The 19,166-nt window shown below is 47.1% G+C and overlaps 1 protein-coding gene across 2 annotated transcripts in view; it reads right to left on the reverse strand.

The window, feature by feature from the left end:
• NTRK3 (neurotrophic receptor tyrosine kinase 3) overlaps positions 1-19,166 on the reverse strand; it is a 204,031-nt gene that overhangs the window by 12,317 nt on the left and 172,548 nt on the right. Inside the window, exon 16 of one of the 2 annotated variants that reach the window (XM_058847127.1) lies at positions 8,532-8,606. The exons of the other annotated variant lie outside the window; for it this stretch is intronic. Within the exon in view, the coding sequence (XP_058703110.1) occupies positions 8,532-8,606 (75 nt within the window). The remainder of the gene's footprint in view (positions 1-8,531; positions 8,607-19,166) is intronic. 2 annotated transcript variants of the gene reach the window in all.

Below are 19,166 nucleotides of genomic sequence, written 5' to 3' on the forward strand. Positions count from 1 at the left end.
CTAGACCGTGATGTGGCAGCTCCTGCCTGGTTTGTGCTGTGTGAATCTTGTCAAGAGCAGTAGAACACCATGAGTGCACTATGCTGCCAGTTTGTTGATCAAGGGACAGCTACAAAAATATATAGCTGCATATATAGTATACAGTTAATTATATATACAACATATACCACGGAGTTTTTAAGGGGAAAAGCTAGACAGTCAGATCTGCACCTACAAATCTTAATGGTTTTGTATCTAAAACCTGGACAAGCAACCCAGAAACTTCTATGTACAAGCATGGTATGGAGGAATAAAAATAGAAAGTATTTTAAAAATTAAAAACTGTTCCTTGCTTTCCTGAAAACATGCAGCACTTTAGATAAAACATGGGGCCTTACTGCTTTACCAAGATGAAAATCTTTCAGGACTAAAATAGCTGGGCTTTTCTTGTAGCCAGTTTCATTTACCAGTTTCGGATTCCCCCAAACAGTGCACTTCCTAGTGGTCTATTTGGGCCATTTAAGCATTTTGGGTATTGCTTCCTTCAGTGTGGGTTCTCACCCTCTAGTTGAACAGTGGTTTCTCAGCAGGGAAACATCACAGAAATGTAGACCAACATCAGAAGATACATAGTCTTTGTCTCCTAATGAAGGCAGTGCAGGCACAGATGGCATCTCAGACAAACACGTTGAAAGCCACGTTAGAATAAAGAGCTCATCATCGGAGGCTGCAGTGTCACACCTTCTAATGATGTGATTAAACTCCTCTGTGCTAGTGGGAAAGCTGTGCCAGCTCTGGCACTGCTGAATGAAACGCTGCATTTCACAGCAGGGCAAACCCCAACCTGCACCCCCACCCTCCATCAGTCAGAGCACTGCAGAGACACTGGGGATGGTGATGTGCATGGCCAAACTTCCTGAGACCTCCGCTGGGGGAAGTTGCCATGGATATCTCCCTTCTGTGCCTGCCTCAAGCATCCCTGTCCAAAGCTGGTGTAAGCAGGGGAAGAGGCTGCAGATGGTGACAACAGCCCAAAAGGGACAGGCACAGGAGAGGACAGTGACAGCACCTGTGTGAGCACCACTGTCATGAGGGAGCAGCATTGGCACCAGGAAGGGGAAGAAATAAAACCATCAATAGCCAAAATGGTGACCTGCAGATGGAGAGGCTGGGGTTGGGCTGCAGGATTCTGCTGGAAAAAAAGCTAAATTTTAATAATTTGAAGGAATCAAGCTTTGCATTCTCTTCTGTATTTTTCCAGTTAAGACTTTCTGAAGTCCCTCCATTCTCCATCAAGAGTAGTTCCCTCCATTCTCTATCAAGTTGTCCAGATGCCCTTGAGTAGGACAGAGTGCTGCAGTCCAATGCATTTCAACCACTGTGTTAAAATTCTTCCTCCCTGCTTTATTTAGACAGGAGCGTAAATAAATAAGCAAACCCACAAACACAGGAACCTGGTTCCCAGATGCCATTAGAGCCCTTGAGCACTAAGTGGCCATCACAGATATCACCAGTTGCCTTCTGCTCCCCTTCTCCTGCAGCCAGCCAGACCCTCCACCCCAACCAGCCCTGCTGGGGCCATTGCACAAACCCAGCACCCGGTAGGACACACCTGACTGGTTTTGCCCTAATATAGGGCTGCTCCAAGACAGTCAGCTCTCCAAACAGGCCAGTTTTCCTAGAAGAGTCCCTAGACACCAGCTCTCCATTAGGGTTAGCCACAAGCGGAAAGACGGAAGGAGAAAGTGAGTCTAGAAAACCGCTAATGTTCTGCAGTGTCAGAAAGGATGAATGACCCCTGCAGACATATGCTGAGCAGACAGGACAGTCCTCAATTATGTCACTGCTGGAGCACTTACTTCAAGGATAAATGTGACTACAGATGCTAGGCTCAAAGCCTTGGCTGCTTTTGCTCCTCTGGATAAGCCTCTCTAGTCCAGAAGCGTTAGGGGTGTGTGTGCACTGTGTCCCCGCAATGACACCTGTCTGCCTAGGAAAAGGCTTTACAGGGGGAGAGTAGAGCTGAAAAAACCCCATTAAATTTCATTCTTCTTCCTTTCCTTTGTGAGAGCAGGCCCTAAAGGATTTGCTAAGGTATTGATGGGTGCCAATCCATATATCCCAGTGAACAGCCCACAGCCTCCCTCAGGAAATCACAAACAAATCTTGCCTACACAATGGAAATTTCCTGCTTGCCACACTGATTTTCCTCACTCTCATCCTCACCACGTTATCCCTGTGCTAACTTCTATATACTTCTCTCAACATTTTCTAGCCTTCAAGCTCACAGCTTTGTAAATATTTGCAATCAGGTAGGACATCTCCCCACTCTGGTTGTTCTTTGGACAAATTATTTGCATACAGCCCTTTCTATCCTCAGTAATCAATGGCTTCACACTGTCTTTGTTTCTGTCTCACCTCTTCAGAAGCTGTTGACCATATGGATGCTCTTTGTGGGGCTGAACTGGGGATGTGTGACTATGTAATGAAAGAGAATTTAAACTAATGATTGCTCTAGAGACACATGCTTTGGTCTTTAACTTCACAAACTTGTAAAGAACTTGGGTTTGTTACATAGGGGGCTTCAGAACAGCATTTGTTTCACTGGCTCACTGAAAGCCAGAAATTCTAGGGAGCTGCCACTGAAAAGAGACTGTGCTTGGCTTGAAGAGAACGTGGCTCATAAAGACAAAATGCAACGTGGCCTGGGGTGGGTACAATCTCACTTTACAGCACTGCTTGCTGTATATTGATCAGAATGGGCTTGGAGAATCAGAATTAGCCACTCAAGAGATGCAACGAGCTGCCATTGAAATTTCTGCTTGATAATCAAGGGCATTTGTCATTCTTCCAAATGCTCTGTGAGTAGATGTTTGATTTGGGCGCACGTGAGAAATGGAGGAGAGCAATCTGGAGTAAGAGGCATTGTCCTGATCCTGCAGCATCCTCCATGACTCCATGAACACCACCTCATGGGATGGTCATGGGACATGGAGAGGGTCCCTGGCTCAGCAGAGTCCTTCACCACTGGCAAAGCTGTCCCTGGTGACACTTGAAGAGCAAAAGCCTTTTGCCTTTCAGCCGCCTGGCACACGGAGCTCCCTCACAACCCGCCTTTCTGTTTTGGCTTTCCTGCGCTTCCTAGACAAACTGCTCTGGGTTTTTTTCGCTCCCTTTCTTTGACAGGTACAGGTGGCCTTGCTAGCCTCTCACTGCACCTCCCCCAGCTTGAATTTAAAACTATTTAACAGCCTTAAATGCACCTAATGAGGCTTCAGCCTGCACTTTGCTGCCATCCCTCTGCTTCTCTGGCACCAGGAGGAAGAGTGGTTTGGAAGCCTATCGCCGACTTCCCTGCGTTGGAGGTCTAATTACACAGTAACTGGTGACCTCGTAAGTACAGGGTAATCTGCTGTGTAATACCAGGGTAAATGATCCCAGTACTCCTGTCTTTTCCACTGCAGCCTTCTGCAGAGATGGAAGTAGAGCCAGTTAAACGGTAATTAATCTTTGAACCATCTGACACTCACCCAAGGCGGTGAGGAATAACCAGCAGAAGTCCACTGGCTCTGTGCAGGACAAGGGACTCAGGAGCCACTGCTCTGGGAGTGTCCAGTGTCACCTGGCCTCTCCAGGAGCCAGCTGCCAGGGACACTGGGAATGGGCTGCTTTCTTAGAGCTGGATGCAGCTGTCTTCCACCTGTTAGGCAGCAGTTATTTGGGGAGACAAATCCAGAACCATCTGCAGGAGGAAGGGGCACCAGGGGCATGTGGATGCCTGAGGGGAACAGGCACCTGTGCTGTCAGTGGAAGCAGGATGGAGCCAGAGGTTTCGAGCATGATGGGGATGAGCTGTCTGGACTGCTTCCTTACCCTCACTGCAAGGGAGGTGGGTGTGAACAGCACTGATGCTTTCCTCTGAAACCATCCCAACCAGCCAGGCACAGACCCTGGCATTCACCCTGCAAAACTCCAGGAAAATCAGCCAAGAGATCATTTTCTCCCTCCCCACTGTGAAATACATTTCATTCCCTCCCATGCTAACAGCCTGCTGCCCTGGGGCTGGGGGCTGTCTGTCTGACCCCTGCTATCTTCATGGCAAAAAAAAATGTATTTGTATTCATTTCAGACCCACTGACATCATTCCCTCTGAAGACCTGCAGTTTTTTATGGTAAGCACAGTAATGATTTTCAGATTATAGACTAATAAAATATTTTAATTTGTTCAGCACATTAAGATGGGCACTATATGATTATTATGACATTTAAATAGTGCTTTAAAAAAAAAGAAAAAGGAGGATGAGAGGGTCCGCTTGCATTTCTTTTCCAAGCATAAGCACTGAAATAGAAACTTAAAATCCCACACGTGGGTACCTGATACCTCCCCTCCGTGCCTGTTTCACTTGAATACCTGCCAAGTTAAATAAGCAAACATGAGATTGCAGTGTCCTAGTTCCAAACCTGCTTTTGGCAAAGGATCCCTCCTCTTTAGTCCCTCTGGCCATGTGCAGCAGTGGATTGAGCTAAGCAGCACCTCCATGTGCCGTGGGGTCACAGCTGGGCTGGGTCATCGCGCCTCATGGGTAACACTGAGCTTTTATACTTGAGCCTGTACTCACCAATTTCTCCCCCTGTCCATTCATTGTGCACTCAGATGAACTAACTGGACAAATCATGGGTTTAGAGCATCCCATCATTTTCATGGCATATAATGCATGCTGCAGGCTGCTGCACCAGCCACCTTCCTCTGCCTGGGCAGCACTAGCATGGTTTGGAGTCAATCAGACTGCACTGGACAAAGCAGGGGCATTTTGCAGGGGGAAAGTTGCCCTTGAAGCACCATGGATTGGTAAGGCTGATAGCTCTGGAATTCCTCTCCTAATCTGCAAAACAGGACAGTGAAACTCCACCCGTGCTCAAGACCAGAGTGGATGAGGCTTTGAGCAACCTGGCCCAGTGGAAGGTGTCCCTGCCCATGGCAGGGCACGGGGACTAGATGTCTTTAATGTCCCTTTCAATGCAAACAGTTCCATGATTCTGTGAATTCACTGACTTCTCAAAAATGCTGCACAGGTAATGGCTCGTACACTGAAGCTATAAATGGCAGGGAAAAGCCTGTCAGCAAAAGGAAGAAAATAGCCAAATGTTGAGCTCAGCGTTAGTTACACCTGGCAAGAGAGACAGAGGGTTACACAATGAATATGATGGCGAAGAATAGCAAAAAGCTTCCTTTGTTCTGTGGGTACTTTTGCCTTGTTCCTCACCTGGATCACTCAGGCTTAACGGCAGGCGATTATGTGAAGTCTGTTCCACAAGGCAGAGGCAAGAGTGAGCTCAGGCCTCCCCATTATCATTACCTGACCTTGCAAATTCTCTTTTGCAACCTCAGCATTTTTTTGCGGCGAGGATTTCTGGGTGGTTATTTTAATAAAACTGTGTTAAATTTCTTGCTTCTATGCCAGGTACCTGCTGTTTAACAAATGGGCCATGACTAAGCATAGACTGGAAATCAGGGGCAGCTAGGATTTAAAGCAATGAGATTCTGGGACTGTCTTCTTCCCCTTAGGAGCACATTTAATAGTGGTGCTTGATTATGAAAAGGATAAATCTGATATGATTGATGCAACAGGGGATTTGGTTTGATGATCCAGGGAATCCCTTTCAGATCTCTTTACTCCTAATGAAGTAATTTTTCAAAGGAGTTTTTAAGGGTGTGGTGGGGATGCAGTGCTGTGCAGATGGCAAACAGTGGTGAAACGTGTAGGTACCTGATGATGATTAGTGAGTCTCCATCCCCAGATTTAGCCAATTCTCATCAACAAGAGGGTGGAACAGTTCTCTTTTCTGGTTCTATGGATCTTGAGCAAACCAAGCAGAGGTGGGTGCAAGGATCCTACCTGATTCCTTCTTTGCATTTTCGAGCCACTGAGGACTCCCAAAATTCACTCTCTGTGAACCCATAACTCAAATGTCTCAGCTCACAGATTCCCTACATATTGCTAAGCTACTTACCTGTTTTCCAACATTGTAATGACTGTGTCCCTTGCAATCTTATTTTCATGTGAATCTCCTTGGTGAGCACGAACAGGGATCACTCTCTAACAATGCCAATCTGAACCACAGAACTAATGGAATTTCCTATGGTGGCAAGAGGACATCAGTAGCAGGGAAGGGACCTGCAGCACAGTCCAGGTCTGGGATCTCACTGATGCACTCTTCTCCCTGCACCTGGCTCTGCTCTCCCTTCAAAACAGGCATAGCAGAGCACCAAGCAGTTTTCAGCCCAAGCATTCACAGATCTGGGGTTCCCATCCTTCATCAGGCACTCAGGGGTGAGCCTGGGGCTTTTAAAGGTACAAGGGCAAAGTTTTTTCAGAAGTGATGCCCAGGGAAAGTCGTTCTTTTTTTTCCCCCTGAGTGGTTTTAATTCTTTAATTCCTACTTGCTAATAAGATAAAATGCTGTGATTTCTGCAGGATTAAATGGTGCAGGATAAGCTAAAGGAGTTTATTAATCAACAGGCTTTTAGAACTGGGAAAAAAATAATAATAAAAAAGGAACAGGGGGGTAGATAATAGCGATGAACACTTCCCCAGCATCACCTGCCGTGACACTGTAGCCAAGGGGAGGCTGTCATGTTAGTGCTGGGCATGACATTCTGATAGCAAATAAAAATGATAAATGACAGGATAAGGCTTTCTCTCTCCAAAATGTGGTTATTCACAGATGTGCTACATTTCTCCAGGGCCTGATCCTGCGAGTAATACCAGGTGTAGCACTTCTGTGCTCCTCTGGCTTCCCCAGGGATTGCTTGGAGCAGTGAGTGCTAGGCCCAGTGGCAAGTGGTTGCAAGATCAGATTCATAGTGTGCCAGGCATTTTGAATGAAAAGAGCTATAAAGAAGTCACATATTATTATGTCACATTGCAAAGGTCAGCCCCAGTATCTGTTCTGTCGTAAGGACATGATTCAAAGGCAACAAAATAGTGTCAGGGCACAGGGGAAAATAATTTTTTTAAAACTGCCTTCAGGGCCAAGGATACGAAATTACATCAGTGCTTAGAACTAAATTCCCATCCACACCCCACAATTCAATTTTGGCTCAGAGTGGCATAAGTGTAACAAAATCACCTTTCAGTGGCAAATCTTCTTATCTGCTGACATATCCCCTGCAAAATCAGCAATATCTAAACTCACACTCCCATTTGGTTGTAGCAACAAGTCAGGAGGTGCCAGAGCCTTGCTCTATCACAAACCCCAGGAAGGATTTGCAAGATCCACTCAGGTGCTGTAGGCATTCTCTGGAGCAGGAGGAGTGGTCCTGACACTCGTTGTGGGACAGCTCATCCTGCATCACCTGGCGAGGAGCAAACAGCTCCCCTCACAGTGCCCCAGGGAGGCTGGGGTAACGACCCAGGTGATTTATCCCATATTTGCCTACTTTGCAAATATTTATGCCCATCTCTGGGACTGCTGGCACAGGGAAGCTATTGGGAAATAAAGTGTGGAAGCCATCACATTCCTGCCTGAAACCATGAGGGGTCATAACTGCTCTGTGCAGTGTCTTTGGGTGGGTTAGCTCCATCCACTTACAAAAGAAACTCAAGCAAAGACTCCCCAACTTTCTGGATCAACAGAGTTTTTCCTTGTGCGCCAGCAGAAGAATCCCATAGGACAACCAAGCTGCATATTTGCTCCTCTCTCAGGCTCCTGCAGCTCAGCCTCAGCAGCCCTGCAGCCTCCTGGAGGAGGCTTGTGACAGCTGGGGACACTGAGCTGAGGGTCCTGCAGAGAGCACCACGGGATGCTGGCTTTGCTCTGATGCAGGGAGGGCAGGGGGAACAGAGGTGTCACCAGCCCTCAGCAGGCTCACACAGCTCATGTGGCTGTGTGACTGCAGAACCAAAGTCCTTTGCTCTGTCAGAGCTTCAAACTCACAGCAGCCCCTCACTGCCTCTCCTCTGGCCAAGGGATGGGAGCAGCAGTGGGAAGTGTTGGGTGACATCCACTCAATCACAGCTGCAGACACGTGGTCAGACACCCAGGATGTGTCCAGACCACACAAAAAGCATCAGGGCTGGCATGTGACAATCCAACCACTCAAATGGTCTGGCCCTTGCCAGTTTGACTGTCCAAGCAGCTCTTGAGAGGACAAGACAGGTCAGGGACAGTCCCAGTGAGAAGTGAAAATGCCACCCTGCTTGGAGTCATGGGATATTTTAGCTGCACAGAGACAAACCATTCTGTACTTGCTGCCAAGGCCAAGGACAGCCCACACTGCCCACTAGTGCAGACACAGCCTGGACACCCACAGAGGAAGGTGACACTGAGGACTTCTGCATTCAACCCATATTATCTGACCATCCAGAGGAGCCCCCGAGAGTGGCTGTAGTAGAAACATGTACAGTTCCCATCACAGCCAAGAGCCCCTTCACTGCCAAACGCACAAGACCCGACCTATTCCCAAAGCCACTCAACCCCACGAGTCATTTCATGCCCAAGCAGCACCAGTCCCCCACTTCCAGCTGCCCCAGGGTTCGGGATCCACTCACTGTTGCAGCTGCCGACGGTGCCAGTCTCTGTCGCTGCCACGCTGCGCTGAACTGGCCCTTCAGACGCGGCCCTTCCTGACAGTGAATGGGTGAAAACAAGGGAAGGAGACAAACAAAAGAGAAGGGAAGGGTGAGAGAGGGAGGGAGGGATGGGGGGGATGAAGCAAGGGGACAAGAAGGGAAAGGGTGTGTCTTTAACGGAACCAAAAGTCTTTCGCTGGCTGCAACATCCCAGCGCTGCACAACCTTTGCTGCGAGGGCATGGCACAGGTGAGACCCTCTGGCCCCTGTGAGCACCACCTGGCACCCCACACAATCACCTGCACCAGTGCAGAGACAGGGTGTGCTGGGCAAGAGTCAAGGGGGACTCAGCCTCCTGAAACTTCTCCTTGGACTGTGAGGCCACATGGAGTGGTCACACAGAATGTCATCCCTTGAGGGACTCAGAATTCTTCTCCAAACAAGAGTAATTTTAGGATGCTTGAGCACTTCCTCTGTATCTGGTAGTTCAGCATCCTGGTTCTTGCCCATTGCCAGCCCTCCTGGGCACGGTGCAGGGACTCATCTGCCACTGCCATCAGAATAAGGCCCAAGCCTGATGTCTCCACTGAACAAGCTCAGGCCAGCCAGAATTAAGGGTATTGTGGGCCAAATGTCCCAGTGAAGTACTTTGCACATCACCCTACCCTGGCCCAAAAGTCTTTGTCCCACCAGTATTGTCGCAGGCTGGGGAAGAAAATACCTGATCTCACAGCTTCAAATCACCCACAAACCTGCCAGCACTCAGAAAACTGAAGTTTAAAAAGGGACAGGGGAAGCAAAATTCTGGGGCAGGAAACACAGCACTACATTTTCTTCTGCATCAAAGCAGGAAAGATTTGGGGAATGAGAGAGAGGAAAAGGGGTAGAGATCTTAGTGGGCACATTAAGAGTAATGACAGGCATAAAGTCTGCTGACTTTCCAGTGAGATGTTTGTGTTCCCACTGGGACAAAATCCCAAGATGGAAAGGCAGTTGGTGAACACAGTGGTTTGGGGGTACACTTCTGGCTGTGCTACTGAGGAACTCAAGCTGAAAGCTGCCTGGGGAATACCCAAAATATGGCCTCAGGGTGTGTCCAGCTGGTCGTTGCCCTGGCACCTGCCCACCCTGCACCAGCAGTGGAAACTGAGCTGCTGAATGTAGCTGGCAGCTCATTCTGCTTGGGGAGTTGCCCATTGGATGACTGACTCACCTCCCTTCCCAAAAAGGTGGAAACTGTGGGGGGAAAGGCTTAGAAAATTGTTTCATGCTGGTTGTTTAAATTGCCTCTGTGTTACAGTCGGGGGAAAACAAAAGAGAAGTCTATGCATAAAACTGCATCCTAAAGCCAGCTGTGGCAGAGGCACGGACATTGGAAAGAAGCAGAGCAAATGAAGTCATCCAGCAGAGGGGAAAAAACATCAATATAATATAGTGCAGAACAAAGCAAATTCTACCTCAAACACAGAGCTGAAAGGGAAACATCTCCCTCTGTCAGATCTATTACCATGCATTTATTCCAATAACAAATAACTAACCTGGAGAGTAACCCAAACCTGATTTATTTCTCCATCTAAGTAAATATGTAGAGGCAGCCGAATTTGAGTGTAAAAACCACTTATCTCATATGTTTTTTTATATATGTTGGAAAAAAATAGGAGTGAAGTTTCTGCCCTGCTGCCAGGGGATGCTGGCAAAGCATTTGAGCTATAGATGTTGTATCTTGTCACTAATGACTGCAGGGAACTAAAAGGGATTTGGATTTTATAATGCTTCACATTAATTGATAATTTGGTCTCAGAATCCACAGTGGAACAGAGGATTTGCTATATTGGATCTGTCTAGTGGCCCATAAAATCTGGCATCTTGCCTCAGTGATGCTCAGAAAAATTATCACCCAGCATATCTTTGCTTATAATGTTTTGGCCACTCCTGTAAGGACCATACAGCAGAATGTCCCTCTGGCCTGCACAGCAAACATCTCCAAAACCCTGAAATGTGGCTTTGGCAGGGTTCTCTCTATGTATTTGCTTTTGTTGGCTTTGTTTTTTTTTTTTAAAGGAAGAAAGAAACTCTATAGCTACAACCTTTCTCAACAGACACACTGCTGTTTTAACTCTTGGTCTCCACAGTCCAAATAGAGAGGTGAACTTGTGTTTTCAGAAGGCAAACAGGAGCATGGCTGAGGCCAGGGTGGGGAGATGCCTTCTGCTGAGCAGAACACTATTGATTAGGCAGTATAAAGATTTCCCTCACTAACTCCTTTAGCAATCTTATCATGTGTCGCCCACATAATTGGATGGGGAAGAGAGAGGTGGAATCACTTAAGTGTTCAAAGCCCAACACGCACTGAGGAAAGATTCCCATTTCGTGTGTGTGTGTGTGCAATTTTGTGCATCGTTGCCCCTTGACTGTACATTGAACACGCTCTCTTTGACAGCTGAGCTCTAAACAGCCTGGGTATTAGAGCTGCTTGCAAATAGGGGCTTTCTCCATTCAGCTGGGGGAGAGAAGGAGCTTGCTGGGGCTGTGACAGAGGCAGGACTATGAAACTGGGGGGGATCAGGAGGGGAAAGCCTGGAGAAACTCTGACCATGCAGGAATCAACAGGAAAAAAAGAAAAGCAGTGGTTTCCTTCCATGCAAGCATCTTAATTAGGGATGTTGATGAAGATACTTGCAGTTTAATTTTTTCAGGGAGGCCTTCAGATTGTCGTGAAGCAAAGCATAATTTATCCATGACCTCACTAAACTGGCTTATAACTACTCTGCCTCCAGTTTCTTTGCTGATTACACTGAGGTTTGGGGTGCTCCCCACCTTTCCTGATCAATGTGTCACCACACAAAAGATCTCTTGGCTGCACCCATGGTAAAGGAGAGCTGAGATCATGGTTCTGCAGGTGGGAAGGCAGGAGGAGCCCAGTGGCCAGCTGGGCTGCAGTGAGGAAATAGGTTTAATAACCTAGACATGATGAGAGGGGAGGGTTTTATATTTGCAAGTTCCAGTCTCTCTGGACTCTAAGTGGCAGTGCTCCTCCCAAAGCATGAACAGTTCACAACCCACATTCTTTCTGGTCTACCTGTGCTGGAATAATGAAGCTGGAATAATATGCTGTCATAAGGTTCTCTACCTTCTTCTGCTCTAGCTGCAGTTTAAATCTGTTTAAATTTAAATGCAGTTTAAATTTTTATCCACCTTGGTAATACCAAGAACCATCAGTGCCTCTGACCTACTATGTAAAAAATCCTTCCTTGTTTCTGGTGGCAGCACAGTGAAACACATTTTGGATGGATCCCCACCATGGGACAATCTGTCTTTCTCTTTTCCTTGTCTGTCACAGCTTTCAGGCTAATGGGATGTTCCAGGAGGGGACAGCAGGAGGAAGCGAGCACACTGCATGCAGACAGCCTCTAGCAGGTGTTGGGAACCACACTTGGACAAAACAAATTAAAACAGGGGAAAGAAAAACAGTTTCACAGTCAGGGGGAGGGGAAAAACTACTCAAGGATGGATGGGGATCACAAGTAGCTTCTCTTGCCTCTCTAGATCTGTTGGCTGCAGCCAAGGAACACTGAAAATAGTTCCTGAAAGAATCCTGCCCTCAGTAGTAAAGTTTTATGCAAAGAGAATTGCTTTGAAGGAAAGGTCTCCTGAACTACCCTGCAGGAAATTTGCTATTTCAAGTTTTTACAGCAGAAGTGATAGGCTTGGGTAGTTTGGCTGCATTGAGAAACAAGCCCAGCTTTCTGAACTGAACTGACTCTAACTTATGGGAATGGTGTCACTACCCCAGTGGTGGCTCCAGCACTTGACTGGTTACTCCCAGGACCCTCCCCAGATCCCAGGAAAGCAGAGATCAGCCTGGACAGCTTTTTAGAGCAGCCAAAGTCCAGTCAGCTGGGACAAGGACAGGAAGAATCATCTCTGTTGAATCCAAACCTCTCATATACATCCTCAGGTGTTTTAGGTTGGGAAATACTGAACAACAAACAATTCCTCCCTGTTTGGCTACATCTTTGACCTCTGCAAATGGAAGGTTAAACACCATCAGGAAGCTAAAATGAAAGGCTTTGAACTCCTAGCCCTCTGGATCTCAGCCTGATGTTTGGGAGAAATCAAAAGCCTCAATTCAAATGCCTCGGAATGGGGCTGAGCTTTGACTGAAAGATGGTAAGTTTGATAAGCTCTCAGTAGGTATGTGATGGTTTGGGGGGAACATGGGGATTTAGCTGGAGGTCAGTGTTTAGGTGAATATTGAGACTGTATTAAACAAAAATTCTGAGCCAAATGACTTGCAATGACAGCAGCAACATACCCCGAGCAGGAGAAGAGGTGAGCGTGGAGGTCAAGTACCAGAACAGGGAGTTTTTATTTCCCAAAAAACAAACCGCTCTTTTGTGCCTGTGCTTCAAAGAAGATGTCACCAGATTGTGAGAGCTCTTCACCTGCCACATCCCTCTCATTACTGGAATGAAATAAATGGCAACAGCATGAAAACAGCAACTCAAGCAGGAGAACAACAGGTAGACATTGAGAAAAAGGGGAGGGAGAAAACAGGGTGCAGATGCAGGTCTTGACAGGGTGGAGAATTAGGGCAATTACCGTTTCTGAGGAAATGCCAGGAATACAGCACAACCTAATTTCCCCAATTAATTCTTCTGCACTTGAGCTGCTTTGTGTGAAGGGCTCTTAAGGTTTCAAACAGGAGGAAAAAAAAGACTCAACATTTGTTTTTCCCTCAGTGTAGAAATGGGGAAGTGTTGAAGGAAAGTGTCTGGCTAAAACACAAGATGATGCTGTTACATCTTCCTTTCAGGAGATAAGGAGCTGTGCCACAAATTCAATTTGCAGAGGTTTTTATAGGAGCCACAGAGATATCAAAGACCAGCACGTTCAATATCACACTGACTTTTCCTGCACGCAGAGCACACCAGGACAGGCACAGAGACACTTCACCCACACACCCACATCGAGCCATTCCCTCACCTCCCCTCTTTCCAAACCTACTGCAGCTGAGGAGGAATCTGCTTCCTCTGCACCCAAAACCCCAGTCAGGGCAGTTGTGAGGCATCATGGCATGAGCCAGCCACACCTGAAGAGGCATACAGATGTCATCTAGGGGGAATGATGGCAATAAGAACAGGAAAGAAATAACAAATCAGGGGTTGGGGTGATGGAGTACATGAAATAAAGAGATGTTGAGAAGGGCATGTAATACTTTCAAACACAGGCTCTTGCACACAGGAAGGCTGTGGCTCTGCTTGGCTGGCACATCTGTATCAGTCACATCTCCAGGTCACTATGAGACATTTTTGCCCCTACTCTTGTAGGTCTGACAAAGCAAGATATATTTCCACAATCCAAGCTAAGAAGGATTAAATTAAAACACTTTTCACTTCTAAGTCCTCTTCCTAATACCACATACATGTATAGATGTGAAACCTGTCCTAAAACCTTTCCAGAAAGGATGGAGAGAGAGAGGCACATCACATTTTCCACCCCAGAGAAGGGCTAGAAGAGGAAAAGGCAGCGCACAGATGCATCTGCACAGCGCTGAGGTGCTGGGAATGGTGCTGATGTTGGGAACTGAATGTGACACACACATTGTACCTTGTACAAGAGATCCCCCAGCATGGCCAGGGACTGAGCTTGCTCTCCCCCACCCATCAGCACTGAACTGAGCCTGAGGACAGTCTGGGTGCACAGCCTGGCTCACTCTCTGTCCAGAGCTGACTTACAGCCTGTGTACACTGGGTCTACCATCAAACCTGAGAGTGGCAGCTTATTCTCCTTCCCAAAGCGAGGCAGTACCACATCCCAGCTAGAAATTCAGAGGGAGCTTTCCTCCCCTGTGCCTGTTGGCATTTCCCCTAGCAGGTGATGGTTCAGAGCCCCAGCACACTCATCACAGGGCTCCATCCTGGTGCTGACAGGGCTGGGCAGCAGTTCCCCTGGGCTGGGACCGACCTCTCACGCTGCACACACTGCATGAGCTGCACAGCAAAACCACAAGGAAAGCACCAGGGGGCTGACAGTGGGTGCTGTGCAGCTGATGGAGCCACATGAGCTCTAAGGGGCTCTGTCAAGGCTGCACAAAAAGGCAGTCGGGAGAGTACAGCTGAGCCTCTGCAGTGTTCAGAGCTGCTGGGAACAGAGCACCAGTGATGGTGTGATTATTTTGGAGCCCTCTGTCCAGAGGACTGTGGGTCAGACTAAATCCAGTTTCAATGCAAGGCTTGTCTGTTAGTCTTATCTACCATGCTGGATGAGTCTCCAAAGGAGCACGACCCAGGCAGTGCTAAATCTCAGTGATCTATTACACACATGGAAACGCCACTGGAAAAATAACTGGCTGTATCCATGAGAAAGAAACCAATCTTGAATGGCAGAGGAAAAGAACAAAAGTAAGAGATGGTTTAGATGGGAGATGGTCATCGGAAAGCAACCTTAAATGGGTACTTAAAATTATCAAGAATATGGGGGTTTTGTTGGCCATTTTAAAGAAAGAGAAGAAATAAAATGTTTACACAGTAAATCTTCATGCTTCAGAGGAGGAGGGATTGCAGACTTTTTAAGGAACATTGACCTAAGGCCAAAGTGATATCAGAAATGTTTTGGTTCTGATGGTCTAAGGGTGTGAGAGCCAAGGTTCATGGGAAGAGATATTAATCTTTTATTAAATCAACTGATACAACAGAAAATAACAATAAAAAAGAAGAACTCAGGGTTTGTGCACCTAAAATTCATTCTTTCTCCCTCTTACAACAATATTGTGTGTTCTATTAAAAGATATTACTTCTTCCTGCAAACCTTGTTTCTCCCAAATCCAAACAATTCTGCAGAATGGTGAGGACACAGAAAAGGGAGCATTTTTGTCATTATGTTTATATTGCTAGAAATAAATTTTTAAAAAATTAAAATAAAGTATTTCCAGGGCCTTTTTCAAGTCCTGCATATGTCTTTTTTTTTTTTTTTTGACAAGCAGGTGTGCTCTGCATGATGAAATGACCAGGAGAACACTAAGGACTGACCTCTGTGAAAAGATGGAGCTAAATCCCTGAAAGGTTTCAAGCCCAGCCCAGGATTTGAAGCAGGATGCCAGAAGAGTAAGACAGAGGAAATATGGACAGAGAGATGTCTTCATGAGGTTTAATGTCTACATAAATCCTTCCTCTATTTGGCATGTGTCTTCACTGCTGATGTCCCACCCACGACAGGACATCACCTTGGGAGTTATTAAGGAGTCTTGACTACAATTTAAGACTATTTTCTCATCTAAAAATGAAGAAATACTGCCCTTTCCCTGGACAGCCGCCATGTGATTTTGTTTTGGAACTGAATTTAATATTTTGGGGGGAAAATGGAAAATTATCTGGGTATTACTGGAGCTTGGGTGGGTCCGGAGCCACAGAAGGGCTCAAACCCCAGTGTGCAGGGTGCAAGAGAAGCTGGGGATTCTGATCTCAGCCCTGGTGGTGCCCCCAGCTCTGGCACTCCCCCACAGCCTCCGTGACATCCTCCAGGACAGCACTGGGCAGCACCCTGTGCCTCACTTGCTGCAGTCTCCATGCCACCCTCGGCTTGGCTGAGGCACAATGTCCCTGACCTGCAGCGTCCCACCCGCTGCTGTCACAGTCCTGAGTCATACCTAGAAAAAAATCGCCTACTCACACCGTTTTTCAGAGAAAACAACAAGGAAAATGAAATCCGCCCAAACCTTTCCTCTCCAGCATGGATATATTCCGTCCCGCCTTCCCACAGAGACCCACACCAAAGATTGCACAGCACGTTACACAACACAGCACAGAAATGCTTCTTCAGCAACCCCGCCTTCCCTCTTCACACAGAAGCTGGGCTACTTCTCCCTGTCTCCCCAGTTCCTCCGCTTTCCACTCACATGCTGTTCCACCTCTCCCCACCACTTCCACCTCCACAACCATTTTCTGTCCGTCCTGTCTTCTTGAAAGGAGGTTAAAAGGCAACAGTTGATGGGATCCCTCTGTGATGCAGGAGGAAAAGTTCATCTGTCTTCAGGCAGAGGGTGGAGAGCGTGCAGAGAGGGGGAACAAGCCTCTCTGCTGTTTTTGTTACGCAAATGTTTGTTTTCTGTATCCAAGTGTGTAAGAGAAAATTAAGCAGTTCACCTTTGTTAAAGCAATTTTGCATCCCACAAATGCAGGAGCCAGATGGTGTACTTTCTTTGTCTTAAAAGATTAAAAAATGGGAAAGAAAGGAAATGGCTAGGAACGAATCCTCAGCCTGGAACATGGTAATACATCCACATACTCGGTTATCCAGGTTTGCAGGACCTGGGCAGGAGCAGGCACAGGCATCCAGCAATCTGAGGCCAGTCTGCTTGCAGAGCCCCAGTCCTGTCACTTTGTGTCAGCCTGGCAGTGGGATTTCTCCCTGTGTTTCCACAGGATGACAAATTACAGCTTCTCCCGGGGCTGTAGCTTGGACACACCAAGCAATGTTTTCTAGAACCAACTGAAGCAGAACTTTCCCCCAGGTCCCACTGCAGGCAATGGCAGGCTGTCTAGAGGGGAAAGCTGCCATCCACAAACCCTGGGAAACACACTGGGAAACTTCACCAGGCAGATCAAAGACGTGACCAGGGACAGCACTGAAGAGTCTGAAAGTTCAGCTCTTCAGCCAAATCTCCAGCTTTCATAGCTGAGACCAAGGAACAGTTTGGTTTTCCCACTTGAGCTGCTTTGCTCATATTCTGGGAGGAGTGTGGCTGGGCTGTGGCTGGAGGAGGGATGAAGGACACCTGGCCCCTGGAATTCTTCTCTTTGCTGGCCTGGGGAGGCTTCCCAGCTCTGTGACTTTGTCATCATTCCTTCTTTGGCCTTGGGCAAGTGATGTAAACCCTCTGCCCCTCATGCCACCAGTGTAAATATGGGAAATCAGAGCCTTCTTTTGCTAGAAACTTTCTTTGGACTTCAACAGAGATAAGGTCTCCATGAACTAGCTTCATGATCAAAAGTTTTAAACATATTGAGAATAAGTGAAAACAAAGAAAGGAAAATCAGCTAAGAACAAAAGGCTGTGGTGGTCTCAAACTCAGCTCTTGCTCTGGTCAGTAGGTGAATATTGCTTACTACTTCAGTCACACCTGGCAACGTGTATGCAGAGAAAAGTCCACTAAAGAAACTTAAGGACACTGCATGAGACAGCACGGAGCAGTCCTCAGCAAAGCACTTTGCACAGACAGGATGAGGGCTACAGGACACAGAGAAGACGAAAAATCCCACAACAATAAACTGGCCTGTGGAGATAATCTCAGCCCTCCCAGCTGTGGCAACAGCCTGCAATTTCTCTCCTTGCACAGAGAGCTCTTGGTGCTGCAGGAGCACAAGCTCGACTGGGATTGTCTCCAGCAGTGTGACACTGCCTGTGGTTGGGGCAGGATTAACAGGGCTGAAGGGAAGAAGGCAGACAAAAATTTGGGTAATCACATTTGCTGCTTCTATCCTCATCTGGGTTCTTCTCTTTTCTACTCATTCTTTCCTGAAGTTTCAGCAGTAATGGGACCACTTCTCCTCTTTCCTCATCACTGCCCAGTACCTGCACTGACACTTTTTCCCAGCATGGGCTTTTCTGCTGCACAGTGAAGACTTCTCACTGGTTCCCTCACTGGTAATTAAACCCAGTGGCAATCCAGTGTTCTGGCCTGGGAGAGGTGATATGCCTCAGTACAAAGCTGGTCACGTTTTCCAACACAGTAACTGCACTTTGCAGCTATCACATAATGAAAACTCCCTGAGTCGGGTAAGATAATAGACCACCCTGGGCAGCTGGGAGAAATCATCCTCAAAGCCAAACATACATGTTGTAAATCAGCTTCTGTGCAAGCATCAGGCTAGAAACCATGGCTCCCTAGCCTAAGAAGCCCTTCCCTGCTGGTGGATGGTCCAGAGACAAACTCCTACTCCAGTGTGCTGCAAACATTTCTCACATCACATTTCTCCTGTAGCTGGGAAGGGAAACACACTCTTCTCTTCCTGGAACAACACACTGCCATCAGGCAGGCAGGACAGTGCAGACAGGTACAGAGGGAGTGTGCAAGACAAGGGAACAGTGTGAGCACAAATCACAGGAGAAAAGGCTGAAAAGGCATTCCTGGCTCATTGAGTCTCTCCCCAGAGACCAGTACAGGATTAGCCTCTACACTAAACCCAGGCGTTTTTATCTAGTTGCTTCCTGAACTTCTTTAATGACAGGCTCTCAGCAACCTACCCCTGGCAAATTATTCCATTGTTTAAATGATGACCCCGCTGGAAAAGAAAATGTTCTGAGGTCAAACCTAAATTGACTATTATTTCCTCTTCCATATTTTATGCACTTATCAGTCAGTCTTTCAGTTGCCTTCTCTCTAGGTCCCTGTATTAAGTTTCTTTAATCTAACACCAGAGGTCACAGCCTGCAGTATTTGTCATTTCTCTGGATTACCTTTAATTTTTCAATGTCTTCAAAAAACAAGGGATAAAAATAAGCAGTGAGGATGGAATGATTTCAGAGCCATCCAAAAGCGTGTGACTGTGTGCTGGGGTATCACAGAGTCTGTGTGTAGGCATCTGCATGGGTGTCTGAACTAGAAGCATGGCC

This window comes from Poecile atricapillus, chromosome 11 (assembly GCF_030490865.1).
Source record: "Poecile atricapillus isolate bPoeAtr1 chromosome 11, bPoeAtr1.hap1, whole genome shotgun sequence".
Classification (NCBI taxonomy): Eukaryota; Metazoa; Chordata; class Aves; order Passeriformes; family Paridae; genus Poecile; species Poecile atricapillus.